General features: G+C 35.4%; 1 protein-coding gene across 1 annotated transcript in view; it reads left to right on the top strand.

Moving 5' to 3' along the window:
• The window catches only part of LOC150103145 (lysine--tRNA ligase-like), a 199,946-nt gene that overhangs the window by 48,343 nt on the left and 124,766 nt on the right, over positions 1 to 26,837 (top strand). Inside the window, exon 6 of the mRNA XM_090398349.1 lies at positions 8,555 to 8,680. Coding sequence (XP_090254475.1) covers positions 8,555 to 8,680 — 126 coding nt within the window. The remainder of the gene's footprint in view (positions 1 to 8,554; positions 8,681 to 26,837) is intronic.

Consider the following 26,837-nt stretch of genomic DNA (forward strand, 5'->3'; position numbering starts at 1 on the left):
AATGGTGATTGTACTGCCGTTTCTCTCTGTCCACTGCCAACTGATTCAAATCCTGCAAACTCTTTCTGCACCACTCCTTCACATCATCTTCCCACTATTACCTTGGCTGTCCTCATCTATTTATACCATCCATTGTACCAAGTGTCAAGGTTTTGATCTTTATATTATTATCCAGTTTGCAGATGTGTCCAAAAAGCTTTAGTTTCCTTCAAACTGTTTTTTACATTAGGTTCTGTTTGTTCTTCATTTGTTACATTTTGCACCCATTTAATTTGTAGAATCTTTCTATAACATTCTCTTTTGAAAACCAGTATTCGTCTTTCATCCATAGAGAGTGCTTGTGAATATGCATGTTTTTCAGCATTCTCAGTTTTATAGGAAGGCACACTGATTTACTTTTTTTTATATCTTGTTCCTTACCTGTAGGTTTACTTTCACTTTGGTTATCCAAGATCTTATCTCTTTTTTTTTTACAGTCTAAATCATGTTGCACCCTAACCTCTTCCAGTTCACATTGTCTGTTGATTTTTGTCCATTGATCTTCATTTGCTTTTTCATTCTCTTCTTTCTGAATATGATTGTTTCAATTTTTTTCAATGGTCATTATCAATCCATTTCGCTTTCCTTCTTCACTTAACTTAAGACTGTTTTTCTAGTTCCTCTTCATCTTCAATAATAACCGTCATCTGGACATTGTAAATAATTTTTGTACCTTGAATTAAAATTCTCCTTATAATATCCATTGTTCTTTCCAAAATCAAGACAAAGATGCTCACGGATATTGGGTCTCCTTGTCTTGCACCTCTTGTTGTCCGAAATTATCTTCCTATTCTGCAATAGATACACCAAGTTCCTGCCCACTCCATGAGATTTGAACACGGCTTATGCCACTTTCTGATGTACTGTTGAATGCTTTCTGAAAGTCAATAAAGCAGATATAAACATTTTTATTTTTATGCAGAGCTTTCTCTACAATTATCTTAACATTAATATTTGTTACACAGTACTTTCCTCTTCTAAATCCTGCTTTGTTCATCTTCCAAATTTTTTTGCATTATTTTCTTTATTCTTTCTGTTAATATCATAAGTACTTTTCGACAAGGAAGCATATAAAACTGGGTTTTTAATTGTACAGAGATTTGCACAGACATGTCACCTACTAGTTTTGCCTAATTGACTGTTGGCTTCGTCTGGGCACACAAAAAAGCAACAAAACAGCTTAAAACAGAACAGAAACAAGCTAAAGTATCAAGTTAAAATATAACTGAATGCTAAATATTCTCAAAATTCGAATGAAACATTACACCAAATGCATGGATCATGTTTGTTAGCAGTCATTGTTATACAGGTGCATTCTATAATTGGCTGCATAGTTGCACTCCGATGTGTTGATTGATCTTATAAATGTTTTCCATATCACCAAGTATCATCCCATGATTTCTGTTAAGGCTGCCTCTTGAACAGATCAATACTACAACTTCTTTGATGTTGCAAGTATGAAAATCTTCTAAGTACAGCATAGTACTTTTATCCCATTCCATGTTGTGACTGGTATTAGAAAAATGGAGAGCTAAACCAGAATTATCTTCTTTGTTGTTGTTAACACCCCTAATGTGTTCTTTTGTCTTATTCTCTAATTCTTTTTGTCTTATTCTCTAAACTTCTAGTAGTTTGACCTATGTAATTTAAACCGCAAGAGCAAGGAATGTTGCAAACTCCAGGATGTTTATAGAAAGCAATCTTGTCCTTTGGTGACCGTAATAAGTTGTGAACTGTCTTTATTGGTTTGAAGGCCATTCTGATCTTGTGAGGTCTTTGCAGTTGTGCAGTTTTCTGTGAAACTGTGCCAGCAAAAGAAATGGAAATAAAGACCTGTAGTGAGTTTCTTTGGTTTGTTATTGGGAGGGGTTGGAGAAAACAATCTTTTTTTATCAACATTTCAGGATATTTGTCTGTTAAAGTTTTGAAGATGAGATCTAATTCATCTGTTAAAACTTTGTCATCTCTTATGATGCAAACTTCCCTGTTTTTCAGCATATGTATAGTACTCAACTTTTGTGAAATATGGTGCGATGAAGAAAAATGCAGGTAACGGCCATTGTGGATCGGCTTGCGGTAAACCTTAAGAACAATATTGCCATCCGTTTGTTTTGCAATGAAAGCGTCTAGAAACGGTAATTTTCTTTCCCTTTCGAGTTCTAAGGTAAACTTGATTTTTTGATGAAATGAGTTTATTGAAGTTAAGAAATCAAATAGTTCTGCTTCACTATGTTTCCATATGATGAAAATATCATCAGCGTATCTCCACCATAATGATGGTTTTGGATCCATATGAGACAAGAAATCTTTTTCACGGTTTTTCCATGAATAAGTCTGCACATAGAGGAGATAGAGGATTATCCATCGCAAGACCTGATAGTTGTTTATATATCTTCCCATTCCATTTGCAGTAATTTGAATTCAGGCAATGTCTATAAAGTTGAACAATATCTTGAGGAAATAGATTGTCTATGATGGTTATTAATTCATTCACTGGACATTGGTAAACAAAGGCACTACATCTAGGGTAGCAAGAATGTCTATTCTTGATATTGTGATATTTCTTAGCTTTTCAATGAAATGTTGTGTATTTCTGATATATGTGTCTGTATTACGATTATGTGCTTTCAGAAGACGATAGGTAGTAAGTAAGTAGGGGAATTTATCCCATTCGCTATTGGACGAAGAAGTATCCTGGTTTTGTGAGCTTTCCGTGAACCATATAATCGTGGAGTTAACGGATGTAATGATTTCAGTTTCTTTTTAAGATCTGTTGGCCAATTGTCCATATTGCATATAAGGTTGTTTGTTTGTTTATATGTGGTTCATCCAAGTGAGGTCTGAGTCTAATTCACAATAAGTGGATGTGTCTGAGAGCAACACCGAGATCTTTGATTTATAATCTCTGGTATTTAAAATGACGGTAGAGTTTCCTTTGTCCGCCTTGAGAATAATTATATCTTCGTTTTTCTTTAAATTAGTTAGTGCTATTTTTTCCTGAAGGGGTGATGTTCTTGTTTGGTGGTCATGAAGATGAGAGGATGATTGCAGTCTTCAATCTCAAATCATTAGCAGCTGGTTCAGGTAAAGAATGAAGTGCCTTCTTCACACTGCACATAATGTCTACTTTCAGAATAAACTCTGGAGCAACTGCAGAGTTAAAATCTTTTTTAAGGATGCTGACTTCTGTAGGTGTTAAGTTGCGAGAGGTTGAAAACAACTTTGTTATCTGGAAGGTTTGGTCTTGAATTACAGCTTTTTTCAAATAAAGCTTTGAATTTTTTGATTTGTCTATTCTTGCAAATACTGTCGTGTAAATGAAAACATGCCGAATCCACCTGGCTCAGGGAAAATCTGGTGTATTGTATCCTTTTGCATAATTAACGTTAAAGACATTTTTAAATATATCTCTTTAGCTCTTCTAGAGTGAAACTGTTCTCTAATGATTAAAAACTCCGTAATAATGTTGTTGTTTCTACATCTTTTTAAAAGTGTGTTGATTCAGAAGTTTAGCTTTCTTGCATTTAAGCTGTTCTAATCTACGTACCTTACGTTTGACTTCCCCATCAAGTCTGTTCATGATAATGTTATTTTCGACCACTGAATATTAACAAGGAAACATATGAACCTGAGTTTTTATTTGGTCGGAGATTTGTACAGAGATGTCATCTACTAGTGTTGCCAACTTGACTGTTGGCTTCATCTGGGCACACAAAAAAGCAATAAAACATCTTAAAACAGAACATAAACAAGCTAAAGTATCAGGTTAAAACATAACGAATGCTAAATATTATCACAATTCAAATGAAACATTACACCAAACGTATGGAGCGTATATGTTAACAGTCATTGTTATACAGGTGCGTTCTATAATTGGCTGCAAAGTTGAACTCTGATGTGTTGAGTGATCTCATGAGTATTTTCCAAGTATCATCCCTTGGATTCTGTTAAGGCTGAGTCTTGAATGGATCACTACTACAGCTTCTTTGATGTTGTGGGTATGAAAATCTTCTAAGTATGGCATAGTACCTTTATCTCATTCAATGTTGTGATTGGTATTAGAAAAATGGAGAGCTAAACTAGAATTGTCTCCTCTGTTGTTGTTAACGTTCCTGATGTGTTCTTTTTGTCTTATCTCTAACATTCTAGAAGTTTGACCTATGTAATTTAAACTGCAAGTTTAAATTACATAGGTCAAACTCCAGAGTTTATTCCGAAAGTAGACATTATGTGCAGCGTGGAGAAGGCACTTCATTCTTTACCTGAACCGGTTGCTAATGATTTGAGATTGAAGACTGCAATCATCCTCTCATCTTCACGACCACCGAACAAGAACATCACCCCTTCAGAAAAAACAGCACTAACTAATTTAAAGAAAAATGAAGATATAATTATCCTCAAGGCAGACAAGGGAAACTTTACCGTCATTTTAAATATTGGAGATTATATATCAAAGATCTCTGTGTCGCTCTCAGATACATCCACTTATTGTGAATTAGACTCAGACCCCACCACTTGGACGAACCACATAGAAACAAACAACCTTATATGTAATATGGACAATTGGCCAACAGATCCTAAAAAGAAATTGAAGTCATTACATCCGTTAACTCCACGATTATATGGTTCACCAAGAGTTCGCAAAACCGGGATACCTCTTCGTCCAATAGCAGATGGGATAAATTCTCCTACTTACTTACTATCAAAACATCTAGCTCGTCTTCTGAAAGCACATAATCGTAATACAGACACATATATCAGAAATACACAACATTTCATTGAAAAGCTAAGAAATATCACAATATGAGGAACAGACATTCTTGCTGCCCTAGATGTAGTGTCTTTGTTTACCAATGTCCCAGTGAATGAAGTCATAACCATCATAGACAATCTATTTCCTCAAGATATTGCTCAGCTTTATAGACATTACCTCAATAAACTATCAGGTCGTGCAATGGATAGTCCTCTATCTCCGCCATGTGTGGACTTATTTATGGAAAAGCTTGAAAAAGATATCTTTTCACATATAGATCCAAAACCATCAGTATGGTAGAGATACGTCGATGACATTTTCATCATATGGAAACATAGCAAAGGAGAACTATTTGATTATTTAACTTCAATAAACTCATTTCACAAAAAAATCAAGTTTACCTTAGAACTCAAAAAGGAAAGAAAATTACCGTTTCTAGACACATTCATCGCAAAACAAATGGATGGCAATATTGTTCTTAAGGTTTACCGCAAGCCAATCCACGATGGCCGTTACCTTCATTTTTCTTCATCGCACCATATTTCACAAAAGTTGAGTACTATACATATGCTGAAAAACAGGGAAGTTTGCATCATAAGAGATGACAAAGTTTTAACAGATGAATTAGATCTCATCTTCAAAACTTTAACAGATGATATCCTGAAATGTTGATAAGAAAGATTCTTTTCTCCAACTCCTCCCAACAGCAAACCCAAGAACCTCACTACAGGTCTTCTCTTTCCATTCCTTTTGCTTTCAGTTTCACAGAAAATGCAAAACTGCTAAGACTTCACGAGATCTGAGTGGCCTTCAAAACCAATAAAGACAGCTCACAACTTATTACGGTCACCCAAGGACAAGATTGCTTTCTATAAACATCCTGGAGTTTACAACATTCCTTGTTCTTGAGTTTAAATTACATAGGCCAAACTTCTAGCTAGAAGTTTAGAGATAAGACTAAAAGAACACATCTGGGACTTTAACAACAACAGAGAAGACAATTCTGGTTTAGCTCTCCATTTTTCTAATACCAATCATAACATTGAATGGGATAAAAGTACTATAATTAGGATGAAATATTTACAATTAAATAATTTTCACTGTGGTTTATACGTGTGTTTCTTCTAATTATGAACGCACCACAGGTTTCGTTATTTAAAAAAGTACTATGCCATACTTAGAAGATTTTCATACTTGCAACATCAAAGAAGCTGCAGTGCTGATTGTTCAAGAGGCAGCCTTAACAGAAACCAAGGGATGATTCTTGGTGACATATGGAAAACACTCATCAAATCACTCAAGACATCGGAGTTCAACTTTGAAGCCTATTATAGAATGCACCTGTATAACAATGACTGCTAACATACACACTCCATGCTTTTGGTGTACCATTTCATTTGAATTTTGATGATATTTAGCATTCGGTTATGATTTAATCTGATACTTTAACTTGTTTCTGTTCTGTTTTAAGCTGTTTTGTTGCTTTTTTGTGTGCCCAGATGAAGCCAACAGTCAAATCGGCGAGACTAGGGCGACATCTCTGTACAAATCTCCGATCAATTAAAAACCCATTTTTATATGTTTCCTTGTTAATATTCAGTGGTCGAAAACAACATTATCATAAGTACTTTTCCCCACATGACTCGACAGAGCAGTTGTTCTTTGTTTTTGCAATCCATTTCACTTTCATTTTTGTAATGAGTATTAAATTGATATTGTCCATTCATTTAGTGTTTTTCCTTTGTCCCGTGCAATGTTACACAACCGGTGTAGTCTCTGATTACCTCACCACCATGTTTCAGCATCTCTCCAGTGATCTCATTATTCCCAGGACTTTTATGGTTCTTCAGATGCTGCCTTAACAACTGCATCCTTCAGTATATCTGTTTCTTCCTCTGTGCTTGGTGGTGATATTTCTCTCAATTCATTAACTAACTTCTGTTATTCAACATATCCCTATGTCTCTTATTATTACTCTGGGTAATCTTGTCCATCTCTCTCTCTTATTTCTTCAAGATTTCACCTTTTTTATCTTTTATGGTTTTCTGCTTTGGATTTCATTTCTTGTTAATGCTTTTGATCATCTTGTATAGTTCTCTTGTTTTATATTCACCATAATATTTATTAATATCATCACACTGTACTTCTAACCATTTTGATTTATCTGTGCTAACTGCCTTCTTCACTTCATTGTATTTTGCTCTACACTGGTCTTCCATTTCCACAAAGATCTATTTCCTAATCTTTAAATGCCACCCCCCCCCCCCCCTTAAATTATCTTTAATGTCTTTTGTGAGATCCATCTCTTTGGCCTCTCTGTTTGTGGGACTGTTTATTCACTACTCTCTTGATTGCAGACACCTACTTTGTTGTTTCTTTCCTCCAGTTCCTTTACTGTAATGGATTTCAGTTCTTTCTCGCACCTTCCTATACACTTTCCCTGTGATTTCCTTTGCTCAGTGTCCATATGTCTCTCTAAGAAACTCTGCCTTCACTTGTCACTTGAGTTTTAACTTGATATTGGCAATCACTAAGCTATGATCTGATTCTATGTCTGTTCCTTAAAATGTTTGATGCTGCTGAACTGATGTGCCAATCTCTTGCTTATGAGCATCGTGTCTTCATGTTCTTTGTTCTTCCAGGTGGCAGCCATGTCTGCTTCCTGCAGTCTTTTAGCTGGAATTTGTATTTGCAAATTACCATGTCATGCTTTAAGGCAAACGTTAGCATTCTTTCTCATCTTTCATTGCTTTTTCCATATTTATATTTGCCCATTATTCTTTACCATCCTTCATTGTCTTTGCCAGTCTTATTCTAATCTCCTCCAGTGATTAGTGTATCTTTCTTGCTTATTGATTTCAAGATTATTTCCAAGTTGCTATAGAATAACTCTATTTCTTTTTCAGTACTTTCTACAGTGAGTGAATAGACTTGGACCACTGTGATGTTAAATGGTCTTGCTACAAATTTTGCCATTATTATTATTCTTTTATTTACTGGTTTATATCTTAATAATACTTCTTTTCCTTTTTTATTGAGAAGAAATCCAACTTCTGCCTCATGTTTTATACTATTTCCACTCCAGATGATTCTTCTACTCTCATCTCTCCCAACTCTGTCCAGTGCATCTTTGCTAATCCAAGGATGTCACATTGGTATTGTTCCAGCTCCTTGAAAAGCACATCTAGCAATCCACTAGTCGTAAAGTAGACATTCCTGGTCCTACTGATCGTGTATCTCTTGCTGAGTTTTAATCTTATTGTACTTCTTTTGGTAGCTGACTTGTCAGTTCAACTCCAATTTCTCAGTTGGGTATCTTGTTTATCCAGGTGACATTTGAGTCAGCATATTGTACTTTTTCTTTGTACTTCCATATTGCACTGGATTTCGATCATGTTTTATTTATATAGTTAACAATTGTTCTTTCAACTGCTCCTAACATGGGGAACAGATGCTGTTTGTAGCTGCCCACTATAGATTACACTGCTGTTACCTGTTGATACACCATAAAAGTATTCTCATTAAATGGTGATAGTACTGGTATAAAAGTCTGATGATTGTGTCAAAAATAGCTGTTTCTGAAACATCATCTGGGTGCACCCGCTGAACTAAAATATAGTTTTTTGTTGAATGGCACTGAACCAGTCTTAGAACTGCATTAATTGAAATGACTTCCAATAGCAAATTATTTTTACAAAAGTAATTAATGACATTTTTTGTTGTGTTATATATGTTAAACTGCTGCTTATTTTGTTGTTCCAGGAAACAAGGTTTCGGCAGCGATATCTTGATTTAATTTTGAATGACACTGTTAGGCAAAAGTTCATCATAAGAGCAAAAGTAATTAATTATATTAGAAAATTTTTGGATCAGCTAGGATTTTTAGAGGTAAATATAAAGTCATAATGCTTTATGTATATAATTTAATAGTAATTTAATAAAGTTATCAAGAAATGAATTGTATTAATTCTTAATAAATTAGAAATTTAGACTTCTCTATAATATCCAGTATCTATATTATTTTCCAATATCTACAGATTTTTCTCACACTCTGTGGTGAGTGTTTTCAGGAATGTCCATAAGTTTTAAAAGAGGTTATTAATTTTGTATCGATATGTCTGCCGTGAGTAGACATATCGATACAAAATTAATAACAGAAAAAACTTACATTATTAATTTTTTCCATTATTAATTTTGTAGGAATGTCCATAAACAAAATATTAAGAGAATGTCCAATATCAGAACAAACTACACTTACAAAATTACAAAATATTAAGAGAATCTAATGATGAAATTACAGTAGGCATTGTGCATCAAGTATAACATGTGAGTTTCGTTCTTAAGCTGTATTGCATATCATATATCATAATCTATCTTATAAATTTTTTTATAAAATTTTTATAAGAAATTGGGATTAGATACCCTGTTATTAAAAAAGGTAAAGCTAGGATAGTAAATGATGAACATGAAACTTAATAATATTGGCAGCATGCATTCAATCTTACCAGAGGAACTTGTCCTTTAAATTGATACTCCACATTAATTTTAACACTTCTTAAATGTTTGTATACCACCATCATAAGATGATTCTTAAAGATATTATCAGAAATTGAAATGAAATATATATATTGATCTTTAATTGACCATGATTTATAAACATCTAATGCCAACAAGTTTTGCCAACAGGGCTGTTTGGCTTCTTCAGGGCTTATAATGGTAAGAGAAAAACTGAAAGTGGTTAGTACAGAGAAAATGGAGTAACACTATCGTATAAATTAAAAATTAAAACAGAACATGTAACATTACATGCATGGAGCGTGTTGTGTTAGTCACTGTTGTAAGAGCACGCTTTGTAGTTTGAGCGAAATTAAATTTTGACAGACTGAGCGATCTTATTAAGGTTTTCCATATGTCTGCTATTATCATTCCCTGGTTTCTGTTAAGATTTTCTCCATTCTGGAGAAAATCTTAACAGAACGGCTTCCTTGAAATTTCTGCAATGGAAGTGTCTTCTTCTAGATAAGGCATGGAGCTGCTATCCCAATCAATGGTATGGTTTGTAATTGCAAAATGATTGGCTAGATCTGAGTTGTCTGTTCTGTTGTTATTAACATCTCCTATATGTTCTTTTTTTTTTTCCCCCATCAAACAATACAATTCAACTTTGGAACTGGAAAAAGATAATCAACTACCATTTTTGGATACCCTAATCAAGAAACTAGTAGATGGACATATCAAACTAACAGTCTACCACAAACCAACATAAACTGGACACTACCTTCATTTCAAATCTACTCGCCATATTTCCCAGAAGCTCAGCATAATACATACCGTATTTTCCGGTGTATAAGACGCACCCAAGAAATTTTATACAATTTTCTGGAAAAAACCTAAAACCTAACACAAAATATCTCAACACGTCAACTCAATACTGATAAACATCGGTAACTGATTACTCGGATAAGATATTATGAAACTTGAATAGGGACTCCCCGTTCTTAGCCAGTGATGCGCTAGAAGTCACGTAAAGGTCACGCATCAATTTGATTGCACCATTAACCGCCTACAAAGATCTTGGAACATAAAAGGGAGTGCGACTTTGAAAAGAGGAAACAATCTTTACCTTCATTATATGACTAACAATTATATTCTTCATTATATGACAAACATATGACTTTGAAAAGAGGAAACAATCTTTACCTTCATTATATAAGACGCAATCCATTTTTAAGATGAATTTTTAAGGTAAAAAAAGTGTGTTTTATACACCGGAAAATACGGTATGTTCAAAAATAGAGCCACAAACATCATCTCAGAAGAAAAAGAACTCTATGATGAACTTACTCCCTCTCCCATTGAGGGAGGTTTTGGGTCTACTACTCCCATGGTGACCCAATCCATATTGGGAGAGTGTATCTATAGTGAATGAATGTATGAAGGTGAAAGACAATCACAAACATCCCTACCCATGTGGGATTCGAACCCGCAGCCTCTTGCCTGGAGAGCAGATACACTAACCACTCAGCCAACCAGATCGGCAAAATAGGATTATAAATGATTATCTTTTGTATCAGGGTTTTGCAATAAATAATAAATGTTTTCTCAAAAAGCCTCAGGGCTGCTGCTTCTTCATGTAGCTTCCTCAGTGAGAGAGTGCAGCACCATGTCCTTCCAGATCTCTCTGTTGGTGGCATTTCAGATTTGTCAGTTTTCATTTCAAAATGAAACTAACATCATACCAAGTGTACAGTCTAAGAGAGATAATGAAGAATGTATAGATAACCAGACTGATTCTTCGTTAATTTCAACATCCGAAGACAACAGCCAGACTGAGACTTACCTCATAACAAACATCAAAGTAGTAGATGATCAAAGCGTAGAGGAAGGGAAATTAGGGGAAGGTAGTCAGGGAACAATCGCTGTGAATTTAATTGAGAGATTTGAAAGATCTAGAGGTTCCTTTAACTATTCAAGGTGGAACAGAAGACACGAAGTAAATGTACAATCTAAGCAGCAGTTTATTTATGCCCACTTCTTATGTTTTCTTTTTCAAGCTTAGAAGGGTAATAAGTGAGTTATTAGTTTGGGACTTACCTCTTGCTATGAAGGCTGCACACATACTCACAGATTGTGCAAGATTTGTGAATAATTCAAATGAAAATGGAATTAGGTCCAATACATTACAAGATAGCAGTGTAGTCAAATGTAATCATAAGGATAAGGCACAGAGAAATATAGGATACATGTTAAGTTCTACAGAGATAAGAGAAGGAAGCACAGCCAGTGACAGAAGAAAAAAGTTTGTCCAATCTAGATATGACCCAAGGCCCAGAAAGAATGGAAGGTTCATCCCCAGAGGATTGAGGGAGAAGCAAAAAGAGTTTTTATAAAATAATTAGAAAAGCTTTTTTATAAAAAAAGGGGGAGCCTTTGTTAGATTCTGAATGAAGGAATCTTGCAAAGAAATCATTCATTCAGAATCTAACATACTAAGCTTACTAACAAAGAGAAATACCTGCACATCAGCTGAAATCAAAAGTGAAACTTCTTCACTTTATGTATAAAATTGCAATTTTTATCTTATGTTCCATGTATTTTAATCTGTTGTGATTATACTACTAGAATTAAATTAGAGAATATCTTAAAGGAAGAATTTTGTTAATATTAATTTAACCTCACTTAAGCTGTATAGATTAACTGTGAGTCACCAGATAGTTACTAAGTAATAATTCTTAGAAAGTATACAAGTACATGTGTCCAGCGTAACGCCGGAGGCAGTAGCTTATGCGGAACGTATATCGACGCATATTCTGTGAATCCAAGAGCATAACAGTGTCGGGAAGGCAAGGGATGAACCCAAGGGGTGAAAAGATATAGGTCGTGTGCAAAAGGGACTCCAAAAAAAGGGGGCACTCTAACGAAGAATATAAGGGGACGAGCGCCGTATGGGGGCTCTCTTGTTGTATCGTTTTCCTGCTTGGTGGTTCGGAAGTTAGCGGATAGTTCGCGTAAAGGGGGGTGGATGAAGTCTGTGCTAAGATAAGATGTCGGACAGCGAGCTTTCTTGAGAATGGAGTAGGATTCTACGCAGAGCTGAAGGTAAAATTTCCAGTTCTAGCAGAATCAAGCCGTCGCTGAAAAGTCCCATCGAAATGTTTCTTGAAACACAGAGATTCGAGTCCGTTTTCGGCAGAAATTATGAAGATAGCGTAGCCCCTAGTTAGTGTAAGGACAGCCAATAGACAAGAAGTAACCAGACATACATGTGATGCTGAAAGAAGCAGGAAAAGGTCGGTAAAGTAAAATTACTCTATTTTGTGTATAAAATTCCTTAGAAGAGAGAAGATTATATGTGTATTTAAATTAAGAACATTTTCTAAAGAACTTTGTAGACAGTCTAATTAGAAAGTTAACCTCCTTTGAGAGTAAGAAGAATTGTTTGGAAGAGATCTCTTGTGTTGTTTGTGATAGAATTAACTTAACGAGATAAGAATTGTGGAATTATAGTAGCTGAGTAACATAAGAATGTTTGCTTGTTTTTTCTTATGAATAGCATTTCAGAAAGAAAATTTAGTTTAACTTCATATCATTTGCAATCTATCCCAATTTTCAATTATAGTGTTTTACGATGTTTCATAAGCTTTGATTTAATTTAAAATATGTTAACCTCTTAACTTGAGTTTTTATTTAGTATTGAGTCAAATTGAGTGTATGAAAATTTTGTGTATTCTGTGTTTAGATATTCCAATAAACATGTCATATTTATCTAAACCTGAGTCATGCCTGATTACGATTCCAAACTACCACTTATAAAAATAGAACCTATTTTGGTGGGAAGGAATTAGGAAGTGCATATAATGATAGATTTAGGTCACGACTACAATAATCTTAATCTATATGGCAGTGTTAAAGTAGATCATTGTGTAAGAACACCTCAGAATCTAATATTGTCTCCCTGAGTAAGGATCTTTTCTACTATAGGTTACTGGCCTGACGCAGATAAAATAAATTTGCCAGTATCCGAAGAGGAAACAATCCTAGATATAAGTATATTAGGCCCGATATCTGAAGAAATAAAATAGCGATAGAAAGATAGAATAGAAGTAAAATATAGAGAAAGCAAAGACGTATCAATAGAGCAGCTGGTAGGATTTTAATTGAATAAGGTTTTGAATAAGAAAGGACATTATCAAGTAAACAAACAAAGCAAACAACTAAGTAAGTATAAATCACATAAAATAAAATTTTTAACAGTATCCTCTGTCCTGCTGAACCTCTCAGTACATGTCCATCTCATCTTTCTCTGGATCATTTCCTGTAATAAAGATCTCTGTGTCTCATTCTCTGTAGGACATCTGTATTTGTCACATGTTCTGTCCATGAGATTTTCAGAGCTCTTGTATAGCGCCACATTTCAAAGGCCGTTATCTCTTATCTTACTCTCTTCTTGAATATCCAGATCTCACTTCCATATTTTAAACTGGCCACACTAATGTTCTTATCATTCTTTTCTTTGTCTCGATACCCACAAAACTTCTGAGCAGATCTTTATTTTTTCAGAAGTCATCTTTAGCTGTGGCTGTTCTTATTTTTATTTCTTTATCTTGCTTTCCATCTGCAGTAAAGTAGGTACTTAAATATTTGTATTCTGTTGTATGTTCAATTTTCATATTGTTTATGAATATATCTGGCTCGGATCTGTTTTCTTTTGAGATTTTCATTAATTTGGTCTTTTTTGCATTTATATCTAATCCAAATTCTTTACCTTTTTCAATTAATAGCTGCAGTAATTTGATTAATTGATTTTGGTTTTCTGCTATTAGTATGTTATCATCAGCATATCTAAGATTGTTGTATTTTATACCATTGATTCTAATTCCTATTTTTTGTTTTTCAATCTTTTTCATCACTGTCTCACTATAGATATTTAATAGATTTGGTGAAAAGATACAACCTTGTCTAACTCCTTTTTGTTTTCACTACTACAGAAGCCTCAGAGTTAAAACTGCATTTCCTGTTTGGTGTAAATCATTTTTATAATCTTAAGTACATGATCTTCTGTGTCTAATTTATCTGATATATTGAACAGTTTATTATGTTTTACCCAGTCAAAGGCTCTTCTGAAGCCTTTCTATTGTTCACTTAATTCACTGATTAAGGCTCTTTCAATTTGTTTGTTAACAATGGTTAAAATAATTTTAGATTCATGGGATATTACGCTCACAGTTCCATAATCCTTGCAATTTTGTGCATTATTTTTTTTTTTTGGAATTGATATGTAGATAGATGTTGTAAAAACTTAAGGTAATTATATTGTTTTATAGATGTCCTGAATGGATTCCCCTAAATAGTTGTTATTATTGCCAATCAAAGGCTTTCAGCAGCTCTGCCAGGATATCAGCGCACCCAGGGGATTCGCACCTAGTGAAGTTATTTATTTTTTGTGGTATTAAAACCATTAAAAATTTTGCTTGACGTGAAGTGTTATATGATGAGTTAGATATCTGGTTCTGAGTTTAGTAACTTAGTTATGTGAAAATTTTTTTTTTTTTTTTTGCAAAATATATTGGTTGAGCAATATATTTATTTATAATTGAATTTTGGTTTTTAGGTAGTGGATTAGAAGTGATGATTTGTGTAATAATGGACAATCAATATTTTATGAGTTATTGTAACAAGTAAGCATAGAGAGGACTGTTTATAAACTATATATTATGTGAAAATGAGTAGGTTTGAGAACTTAAGTAATGCTTTATTAAGTATGAAAAAAAAAAAAGATTTGGTGAGTTAGGGTTTAAGAACTTGTCAAAATTTTTATTTACCTGTTATCAAAGACATGGCTCTTTGAATTAATAGAATTAGGCCTGCTCACTGATTTTTAAAGCACCACAGTATTTTGACTGTGCAAAGGTAGCATAAATTGATTGTAGACTGGAATGAAAGGTTTGGTGAATAAAATCTTTTTTAACCCTAGTATTTCTGAAATTTAGATTGCTGTAAAAATGCAGTGAGAATGGCATAAGACCTTGTTGAGCTTTAGTTATTTTTTTATATCTAAAATTTTATTCTTAATGGTGCAAAAAGTGACTTTTACTGGGATGGTAAGGACATGGTCTGTTGTTTTTGTGAATTAACTAATTTAAGGGTGTGACCTTTTATTTTAAATTTGTAGAAGCTACCACGGGGTGCTTAAGGGTCAAAGCTGTATAACTGAGAGGAGACCTCCACATAGCCTTTAAAGGAATGCGGAGAACCGACCAGGGCTTCTGACCTAATGTCCAATCCTCACCTTCTCGTGGTGCACCCTGTTGGGTATCTACTTTGATACTGAACGAACGAGGATGGGCTGGCAATTTGGGATTTAGCCGACCAAATTGTATTCTTATTGGTTAAACCAAAATAAAAAATGATGGTACAACATGACAAAATTTCATGCCGGCTGGGGCGTCGCCCGGTTAAACAAGGCCCCCGTTGTTTTCGCCAGGGAACCAGGGCGAACAGCGAAAAGTCAGCTACTGGAACAAATCTGAAAACAAACCCCAACTCAACATCACCAGAGTTAAAGATCGGTACTATCAACGTAAGAAGCCTGAATGGCAAAGAAATGGAGCTAGCTGAGGAATTAGATAAGTACCAGATCGACATAATAGGGGTGACTGAAACAAAAAAGACCAAAACTGGTGAGATCTTTCTGAGCAATAAATACAAAATGTTATATTCAGGCAATAACAATCAAGGAAAAGAAGGAGTAGCCATAGTATTCAATACAAAATACGAGGCTAATCTTCTTGAATGGCAGTCAGTCTCAAGTAGAGTAATGTGGGCAAATATGAGAATGGGGAACTGGACAATGAGACTTATTTGTGCCTATGGTCCCACAGAAGGTTCTACTAAGGTAGAAGTGGAGGAATTTTTTGAGGCTTTAGAAAAAGCAACTGACACAATGAAAAAGGAAAAGTTGGTCCTTGTTGGGGATCTAAATAGTAGAGTAGGAAATGATTGGGAGACATACAAAAATATTTTGGGAAAATTTGGAGAAAAGAGCAAAGCTAATAATAATGGCAAATATCTGTTGGATTTCTGCTCAGGACATGGACTGGTTATTACTAACACCATGTTCCAACATAAAAATGTGCACAAATTCACATGGAGAGAAGAGGCTAGGAATAAGAAAAGTCTCATTGACTATGTTATTGTTGATAGTGATGTTTTCTCCCTGGTGCAGGACACCAGAGTGTACAGAGGATTTGAAATTGGAAGTGATCACTATTTAGTCTTGAGCAGGATAAAATTGAATTTCATATTGAAAAGAATAACATGTAAGAAAGTTTTAAAGCGAATAAAAGTTGAGCAGCTCTCAGATGTAAACTGTAGACTAAAATACAGAAATATTATTGAAAAGAAAATGAAAGAGTTTGAGAACAGGAATCAAACCTTGGAGATTCAGTGGCAAACTCTGAAGGAAACATTGATTGATTCTGCCAGAGAGGCATGTGGTGAGGTTGTGTGCAAAGATAAAAAAATCAGAACTCCCTGGTGGACACAGGAAGTTAAAGAGGCAGTGAAGGAAAAGAAGAAAGCATATCAAAAGTTCCTGGCAAATAAGTCAGCTTTTACTCTTACAGAATACAGAGACAAATGTAAGAAAGCTAAACAGTGTGTAAAACTAGCTAAACAAAAGTCATGGGAGGACTTTGGCAAGAATATAGAAAATAAATATCAAGAAGGTGGCAAAATATTCTGGAGGTTGTTGAAGAAGCTTAGGAATGGAGGAAAGAGTGCTGTAAAAGGAATTAGAGATGATAAAGGTGAAATGAAAACAGGAGAAAAAGATATCCTTGAAGTATGGAGTAATTACTTTGAAAAACTGTTAAATGAAACAAGCAGTGATGACAGCACAGTGATAAAAAACACTGACCAGGCATGCAGTCAGGAATACATATCTATACTTGAAGTAGAAAAAGCCATCAAAGGCTTGAATTGTGGAAAGGCAGCAGGAGTAGATGATATTCGACCAGAAATGCTGAAGTATGGTGGTATAAGAGTCTTACAGTGGTTGCACTGCATAGTTCAGAAAGCCTGGACAGAGGGACGAATTCCCGATGATTGGAGTAGAGCTCTCATAGTACCCATATATAAAAAGGGAAATAAAACTGAATGTGAGAATTACAGAGGTATTTCCCTACTGAGTGTTCCTGGCAAGATCTATGCAAGTATACTTGAGAAACGGTTGAGAAGAATTGTGGAAGAAAAGCTTGGTGAAGAACAAGCTGGATTCAGGCCAAATAGAGGCTGTCAGGATCAGATCTTCACTTTACGACAAATAGTCGAGAAAGCATGGGAATATAACAAAGATCTGTATTTAAGTTTTGTCGATTTGGAAAAGGCATATGACAAGGTGCCAAGAGAGAATCTATTCAATACGCTGCAGTTATATGGTGTCAATGGGGCATTATATCAAGCAATACTTAGTCTTTATTTGAGTTGTAAGTCAGCAGTTAGAATTGAAGGAAGTACAGGAAGATGGTTTAATGTTAAATCTGGTGTGAGACAAGGATGTACATTATCCCCTCTGTTATTCATTATCTATATGGATCACATTATGAAGGAATGTGGTATTAAACCTGATATCAAAATTGGAGATAATGTCAGCTCTTTGCTTTATGCGGATGATGTTATACTTCTAAATAAATCCGCTACAAGTCTGCAAGATTCTCTGACTAAATTGAATAGCTGTTGTAATAGATATGGTATGAAGGTCAGCAATAAAAAGACAAAGACAATGAAAATAGGCAGAATCATTGAAAATGTCAACTGTGTTGTGAATGGAGAACCTGTGGAACAAGTAAAACATTTCAGCTACTTAGGCACAATTTTTACTGAAGATGGTAAACTAAATATAGAAATAGACAACAGAATCAGCAAAGCTGGTATCGTGGGAAGTCAATTGAATAAATTCATATGGAATAAGAAAGAAATTAGTCGGAACACTAAATTAGCTGTATACAAGACTGTGTTCAAACCAATTTTAACTTATGGATCTGAGAGCTGGGTCAGAAGTAAAACACTTGACCAAAGACTAGAGACCGCAGATATGAGAGTCCTGAGAAAGATTAGAGGCGTGAACAGATGGCATCAATGGCAATATCATATTAAAAATGAGGATATTAGGAAAGAACTTGACATTGTCAGCATCCAGGAATGCGTTAGCAGAGCTAATCTCAGATGGTATGGTCACTTAAATAGAATGGGAGAGGAAAGATTAGCAAAACAAGTGTTCTCTGCCAGGTTGGCAGGAAAACGACCCAGAGGAAGACCAAGATATAGGTGGATTGATACGGTACAAAGTGCCTTAGACGATAGAAATATAAGATCTGATAATGTTGGAGTCTTGACAAGTAATAGACTGATTTGGAGGAAAATTGTAAATAGGAAGTTAGTAATGATGTAATTTTTTCATGTAGTACTGTCATATCCTGTACACCCCTTGAGGGTACATGGCAGGAATTTGATGATGATGATGATGATGATGAGAAGCTACCACAGGTATAACAGCATTATTAATTCGGAGAGGTCTTATTAATGACTTAGATTATGACCTTGATGTTGAATTAAATTATCCGTTTGGTCTAGATGCTAAATGAGAGCATCTATTTGACTTTTGAATATTTACATGATTTAAGCTCAAATCGGTGCGACCCGGATTCTATCTGTGCTGAATTTAATTTAGGCTTAGTACGAAAGGACCAACTTATTGAAATATTTTGGTTAAGCATAAAGGTTAATGCCAGAGTTATGTACATTCGGTCTAAGATTCAGAAAATCTTTTTAAAGGTAGAGATGTTATTATATTTGATTTTAATTGCATTAGTTTTAGTAAGAGTATCTTTTTTGATCATATTAGAGCATAAAGGGTTAGGATATATACAGATTTGAAAGGACATAATAAGGTTGGGTGATTGGGAACTGAGTAATGCTTTATTAAGTATGAAAAAAAATATAAGCCTTGGTAAGTTAGGGTTTAAGAACTTGTCAAAATTTTTATTTGCTTGCTTATCAGAGATACGGCTCTTTGAATTAATAGAGTTAAGCCTGCTCACTGATTTTTAAAGACATGCCAATTAGTGAGGATAATTCGGTGTTTACTATTTTAGCTCAGTTTTTGGGATAATTTTGGCTGTCTTTATGAGTGATTTATCCTTATGGTGATAGAACAGTTTCAATTGAGTATGGGGTTTTATTATTTTTGTGTTTATCAAGATTTAGTTTTTTCAATTATAATGGAAGGTTGAGTTTCTAATTCAAAGTATTCTTTATTGAGGTGTTATCCCTCTGTTGCTCAAAGAGTTTTCTATGAGATAAGTATAATTTTATTGGTTATTGGAGTTGTATTGGGGGGGGGGGGGAGTATAAACTTAAATGGGTGGTTTCGTTATTCTTTTATTACATTTTTGCCTTGATGGGTTATTTGTCTACCTGAGACTAATCAGGCCCTTTTTGATTTTGCTGAGGGTCAATCTGAGTTAGTTTCTGGATTTAATGTGGAGTACAGAAGAAAAGGTTTTACTTTGATTGTTATGGATGTATGCTAATATTCTTTTGTTAAGAATAATCACTGGGGTGATATTTTTTTGCATGGGTCAGCTTTTTTTACCTATTAGGATTTTAGTTTTATAACGAGCTTCCCTCATTATCAGTATAGCTTATAATTTTGATTTGATTAAGATTGTTGCCTGTTGTGCTGAATTATATATTTTTTTATTTTATATCTATATTGTAGCCTGCGATTCTACAAAATTTATTTGTTTGGTAGTATTATTTTAAGTATTGGTATCAGGTAATAAAAGATTATCAGGTAAACCAAATTTTTGTTTTCAAAACAAATAATGATAATCAAAGTTTAATTATTAGCGGTGACAACAAAGTTTCAATTGGAATGAAGATAAAGAAAAATGAGAAGTATAAAAATGTAGAGATTTTGCCAATTATAATGAAAGGGACTTACTGGGCAGGTTCCAATTCAAGTTAAGATAAACACAATTGTAATGAAAAATCAAAAAATGATTTTATTGACAGGTAAGAAAGTACCTGCCAATTAAAAGCTTACTTCATTTTGTTGAATTTATTAAGGATAATAAAAATAAAATAATAATGGATGCTATTAGAGTTGAAACTTCCCTAGCTTATTGCAAATTGCTTGTATAATAGAGTATGAGAATAAAATATATTATTCAGGTTGGATATGTGTTGGTGTAACTAAAGAGTTGGCAGGAATAAAATTTTCTGGATCTATTAAGGTATGTGGGTAAATAAGGGTGGCTATAAGAATTAATGTTGGGATAAAAATAAAAGTAATGAGGTCTTTGATTGAGAAAAATGGAGAGAATGGAATTTTATAATTTTTTTTTCTGTTGATGGTAATGGGATTAGATGAGCCATTTGAGTGGAGGAATATAATATGTATAACTGATAGGACTATTAAAATAAATGGGAGGAAGAAATGAAATGTGAAGAAACTTGATAGTGTTGGATTATCATCCATGTCCTCCTCAAATTCAGTTGACTAAATCTGGTCCTAGCATTGGGATAGTAAATAGGAGGTTTGTAATTACTGTAGCTCCTCAGTAGGATATCTGTCCTCTCATGGTAAGACATAGCTTAAAAAAGTAGTAATTATTGAGAGAAGAAGGATGACTCTCAATATTCATGTTTCTTTATTCATAAAAGATTTGTAATATTTGTATACGAGGGTGGTCTGAAAAGTTGCCTTGACCATAGATGGCAACACTATCGGCAAGATTTTTTTTTTCTAAGTCGGTACATCTATCATAAGCATCCATGTGAAATTGCAAGTCATTCTATCAAGTAGTTTGTTTTATACAGCTGTCTAAAGCAAAAGTGTTGTTTGTATCCCTTGAAGTGGATAAAATTGAGTATCGTGCGGTTATAAAATTCTTTGTAAAAGAAGGTTTAATGCCAATAGAAATTCATTCGAAGTACATAAAAGTTTATGGGCACTCTTCTCCTTCATTTTTGACAATTAAGAAATTGGCTGTCGAGTTTAAACGTGGCTGTACCAGCCTTGAAGATGATCCATGTGAAGAACTCCAAAAAGTGTAAACACTAGAAATCATTGATCAAGTGCACAATATAGTATCGGATGACTGGCAAGTCAAAATGCATGAAATTGCTGAGACTAGGCATTTCAACAGAATGTGTAAGATATATTTGCATGAAGAATTGCACATGAAAAAGCTTTGTGCAAGATGGGTGCTGCACTTGCTCATAGCAGATCAAACATGCACTCGCATGAAAATCTCTGAACAGTGCTTGGAGCATTTTAACAAGAATAAAACTTATTTTGTGTATTGATTTATTACTATGGATGAGACTTGCATTAACCATTACACACCAGAATTCAAACATGATAACTAATATTTAAGGAATTGACAGCGTATACTAGAAATATAGATTAAATAAACTTTAATTTATACTTTCCGATATTTCGGCGAACGTCACGTTGCCATCTTCTTGGGAACTTACTACTAAGACACGTGCACACAAGTACTAATAACAGCAAATGAAACTAAAGCTAGGAAGCTAGCGTTTTCCTAATGTCCTGATGGTGCCCCCTGGCGGGCTATATTGGTAGTTCTTGGCCTTTGGGCTGAAGTTCTTCTGATAAACGTTTCCCAAATTTGGGGCAGTATCATGCATCCAAATTTGTTGAGGTTTGGCATGTTCCTAAGGGCCGAGGCTGATTCCATGAATAGTTTTTCATACTTGAACTTGCTGCGGTGTATTACTGTGGCTTTCTTCCATCTTATTCTGTGGCGAGTATCCAGAGCGTGGTCTGCAAGCCCAGAGTGGCTGTACTGGTGAAATTGGATGTAATCCTTGTGTTCTGAGATTCTTATATTTGCTATCCTGCCTGTTTGGCAAAAGTAGGACAGTTTACAGCTGCAAGGGACCTGGTATACACCAGGTAGGTCTAGGGGGAGTGGTTGGTCTTTGGTGGAGCGGATAAGGGATGCCAGTTTTCTATGTGGTCTGTAACAACTGGTCAAGTCATGTTTTTTTAGGATTTTATTGATTTTTTCCGAGGTGCCTCAGATGTAGTGAATGGTGATGGATTTAGAGTAATCTTTATTGTGAAGGGGAGGTGGTGGTGGGTTGTGGATAACTGGGTTAAGTATTTTTTGGAGGGGGTAGCCGTTGGCTGAGAAAGTGTCACGGATGTGATTTAGTTCAGTGGTTAGGGCTTGATCATTAGAACAGATTATTTTTGCCCTGTTGAATAATGTTTTAATAACTCCATATTGTTGTGAGGGGGGGGGGGAATTGTTGGTGAATGTATCTGCCTGTATGGGTGGGTTTTCTATAAACTGAGAAAACCAAGGTTCCATCAGGTTGGCGGGTGACTAGTGTGTCTAGGAAGGGGAGGTTATTGTTTTCCTCTTTTTCCAGGGTGAATTTGATTCTAGGGTGTTGGTTGTTTAAGTGTGTTAGGAAGGAGAGGAGTGAATCCGGGCCATGTGGCCAAATAGCGAAGACATCATCAACGTAGCGAAGCCATATGGTAGTTTTTGTGGGGCTGAGTTTAAGGCTTTCTCTTCAAACGTCTCCATGAAGAAGTTGGCCAAGGGTGGGGAAAGTGGTGAACCCATGGCTGTCCCCTCTATCTGTTTGTAGAATTTTTCCTGCCAAACGAAATAGCCTGAGTTCATTGTAAACTGAAATAGGGCTGAGATATCGGGAGGAAATTTAGCTTGGATTAGCTCTAAGGTTTCTTTGAGGGGGACATTCGTGAATAGGGAGGAGACATCAAAACTGACCATTATGTCATTATGTTGGAGTGTAAGGTTTTCTATACTGGCTTTGAAGTGGGCTGAGTTTTTTATGTGTGATGGTGTATTGCCAGTATAGTGTGAGAGCACTTTGGCTAAATGCTTGGCTAGTTTGGAAGTGGGGGAATCAATGCCATCCACTATGGGACGTAATGGCACATTTTCTTTGTGTATTTTTGGGAGCCCATATATGCGGGGGGGTCTAGAGTTATAGGGTTTTAGTCTGTTGGTAATCTCCACAGGAGTGTAGGCCCCCTAGACTTACCTGGTGTATACCAGGTCCCTTGCAGCTGTAAACTGTCCTACTTTGGCCAAACAGGCAGGACAGCAAATATCAGAATCTCAGAACACAAGGATTACATCCAATTTCACCAGTACAGCCACTCTGGGCTTGCAGACCACGCTCTGGATACTCGCCACAGAATAAGATGGAAGAAAGCCACAGTAATACACCGCAGCAAGTTCAAGTATGAAAGACTATTCATGGAATCAGCCTCGGCCCTTAGGAACATGCCAAACCTCAACAAATTTGGATGCATGATACTGCCCCAAATTTGGGAAATGTTTATCAGAAGAACTTCAGCCCAAAGGCCAAGAACTACCAATATAGCCCGCCAGGGGACACCATCAGGACTTTAGGAAAATGCTAGCTTCCTAGCTTTAGTCTCATTTGCTGTTATTAGTACTTGTGTGCACATGTCTTAGTAGTAAGTTTCCAAGAAGATGGCAACGTGACGTTCGCCGAAATATCGGAAAGTATAAATTAAAGTTTATTTAATCTATATTTCTAGTATACGCTGTCAATTCCTTAAATATTAGTTATCATGTTTAACCAGCGTATAAGCCTCTCAACAAGAATACAGAATTCAAACAGCAGTCAAAACAGTGGACAGAAACTAGTTGTTCATCGCCAAAGAAGACAAAGTTGATTCCATCAGCAGGAAAGGTCATGGCATTGATGTTTTGGGATGCTAAAGGTATTTTGTTTATTAATTATCTTGAAAAGCCTGGCTGGCCGAGTTGTTAGCATATCTGCTCTCCAGCCAAAAGGCTGTGGGTTCGAATCCTGCCATGGATGTTTGTGATTGTCTGTGGGAAAACTAGTGATGGTGGTTGGCAGTAGATAGCGTTGAGGTAGTTGTGGTCAATTGGTGGATAATTAGGGAATGAGTGGTGGAAACAGTTGTAAAACAGGTGACCTCCCCCTTGATGAGTATTTTGACCCCCTGGAGGTGTCAAATAATAATAATAAAAGTTTAAAACAATAACCGGGGAATATCATTCTGATCTTTTGACTAGACGAAAAAATCCCTAAGAAAAGACCTAGTTTGCAGAAGAAAAAAATCATCTTTTATCAGGACAATGCTGCACCACAAAGGTGTTTTGGCAATGGGAAAATTAAGGGATCTGCACTATGAATTGTTGGAACATCCACCCTATTTCCCAGATTTGGTTCCCTCTGATTTCTAGCTCTTCCCAAAACTAAAACTCTTCCCCAGTGGTCAGCTTTTCCCTTTGAATCAAGAGGCGATTGCAGCTGTAGAGGGGTATTTTGCAGATCTTACTGAGAACCACTACAGAGATGGGATAATGGTGCTAGAGCATCGCTGGAATAAATGCATTAGTCTTAAGGGAGATTATGTTGAAAAATAAAAATAATTTTGAAATTATAAATTCGTTTTTTCATTGTTAGGCCAAGAACTTTTCAGACTACCCTCATACTTTGTGCTATGTGGATGTATAATGCGATAAATATTATTCTGACCTCATTTGCTTGGAAAACTCGGATTAGGAACCCATTATTTACATGAGGTTTCCCAAATTGTGCTCCTTAGAACACTGGACAAATATAAAATTACATTTAAATCAGTTATCAATCACTGGACTAATGAAATTTTGTAGCATATTGTAGCTTCCTCAGGCCAACATCATTAAATTAATTTGTGCTGATTTTCATTGACATATCCCATTCCGATCACCAAAAATTTATATTATTATAAGTACTTACGAGTGAATGCAGACTTTTTCTTCTGTGTGTTGGTAGTTTTTCCCTCCTTTTGTACATCCTGGAGATTGCTTTGTAGGCTGGAGGTGGATGAATTCACTATCTGTTGCATCATAAACACGCTCAATAAGAGATTTCTTAACACCAAAATTAAACCAAGTCCCTTGTCTCTTATTGATATTAAAATTTACATCTGTAGGCCTAGTCAGTGACGAAGCCGTGTATTTTTAAGCATGGAAGTAATTTGAGAAAGGGAATACTGCTGTTTATGACCGGTCATAAAAATTGCCTGCAAGCCGATTACAACAATGGACGATGTTTCCTCTGTTCTCAAAACTGAATGAAATAACAGCTGTGTTGCAAATGCTAGTGACCAATCAGCAAGGAAGTATAAAGAAAATTTTTCCACTGAAATTGAAGATCAAGGTAGTCTGAATCAGGTTCTCAAATCTAGTAATACTGAATACTTTCTTCGCAAGTTCGTATTGTAGAGTGAAAGTGCTTGTTTTGAAACTATAGTGCCGTGATTTTTTAAAAGTAATAGGCCTACAGATTTAAATTTTAATATGAATAAGAGACATGGGACTTTGTTTAATTTTGGTGTTAAGAAATCTCTTATTGAAGGTGTTTGTGATGCAACAGATAGTGATTCATCCACCTCCAGCCTACAAAGATTCATGAATCACTGTCAACAGGCAGTGATTCATCCACCTCCAGGATGTACAAAAGGAGGGAAAAACTACTAACACACAGGAGAAAAAGTCTGCATTCACTCGTAAGTACTTATAATGATATAAATTTTTGGTGATCGGAATGGGATATGTCAATGAAAATCAGCACAAATTAATTTAGTGATGTTGTCCTGAGGAAGCTATGATATGCTACAAGATTTCATTAGTCCAGTGATTGATAACTGATTTAAATGTAATTTTATATTTGTCAACATGCCACACCGTACACATAAGTGTACTAATACTCTTTATGATTATGCCATAATTAATTATTAATACACTGCAAAATAACCAACGTGTTCCGTGAAAATTTCAGGATTTGCGAAGTGTTCCGTCGTAGGAAAAATCTGGGAAACGCTGATTTACATCATGGGTGTTACGAGATATCGCTTGAAAAGCTGTTGTAATATCAGCAGATTAATGGATAGCCAGGAACATTTCTGAAATTGTTTGAAGGATTAGTATAAGTCAATACCATCAATAATCCTCGTGTAGAGAGGGTTATGATGGTAGGAATCAAAGGATGGTAATTGGGATTAGTATAATAATTGCTGGAGGCATCTGTGCAGTTAGCCTAGTAGCTTTGTGCTTCACAACCATATGACTGGGGAAGGAGTGTCCCAAGTTCGATTCCTGTCGAAGACTTGAAGAATTTGAGGATCTTCCTCAGCCATAGCCAAGTTAGCCGGTCTTGGGCACGGGCAGTAGGATTTTTTCCACCAGTTTATCTGGCGTTTTTCATCTTGCAAGCAGGCAAACTGGCCCTGTGAACATACGCAACTACAGCCAAAAATATATCCCCCCCAGCAGCAGACTAGGCGACAGGTTGGTTGGGAGCGGTACTAACAAGTAGTCACATCTAAGTAACATGTGGACCCTGCATAGGAAGCGGGAATAATGCGTAGTGAAAGAAGATAATAATTGCTGGAGGCAAGCTAATTTTTTCTCATTTGAGGAAGTTC

The sequence above is a fragment of the Typopeltis vanoorti genome, chromosome 9 (assembly GCF_054136105.1).
Source record: "Typopeltis vanoorti isolate ZY-2024b chromosome 9, IOZ_Tvanoo_1.0, whole genome shotgun sequence".
In the NCBI taxonomy this organism is placed as follows: domain Eukaryota; kingdom Metazoa; phylum Arthropoda; class Arachnida; order Uropygi; family Thelyphonidae; genus Typopeltis; species Typopeltis vanoorti.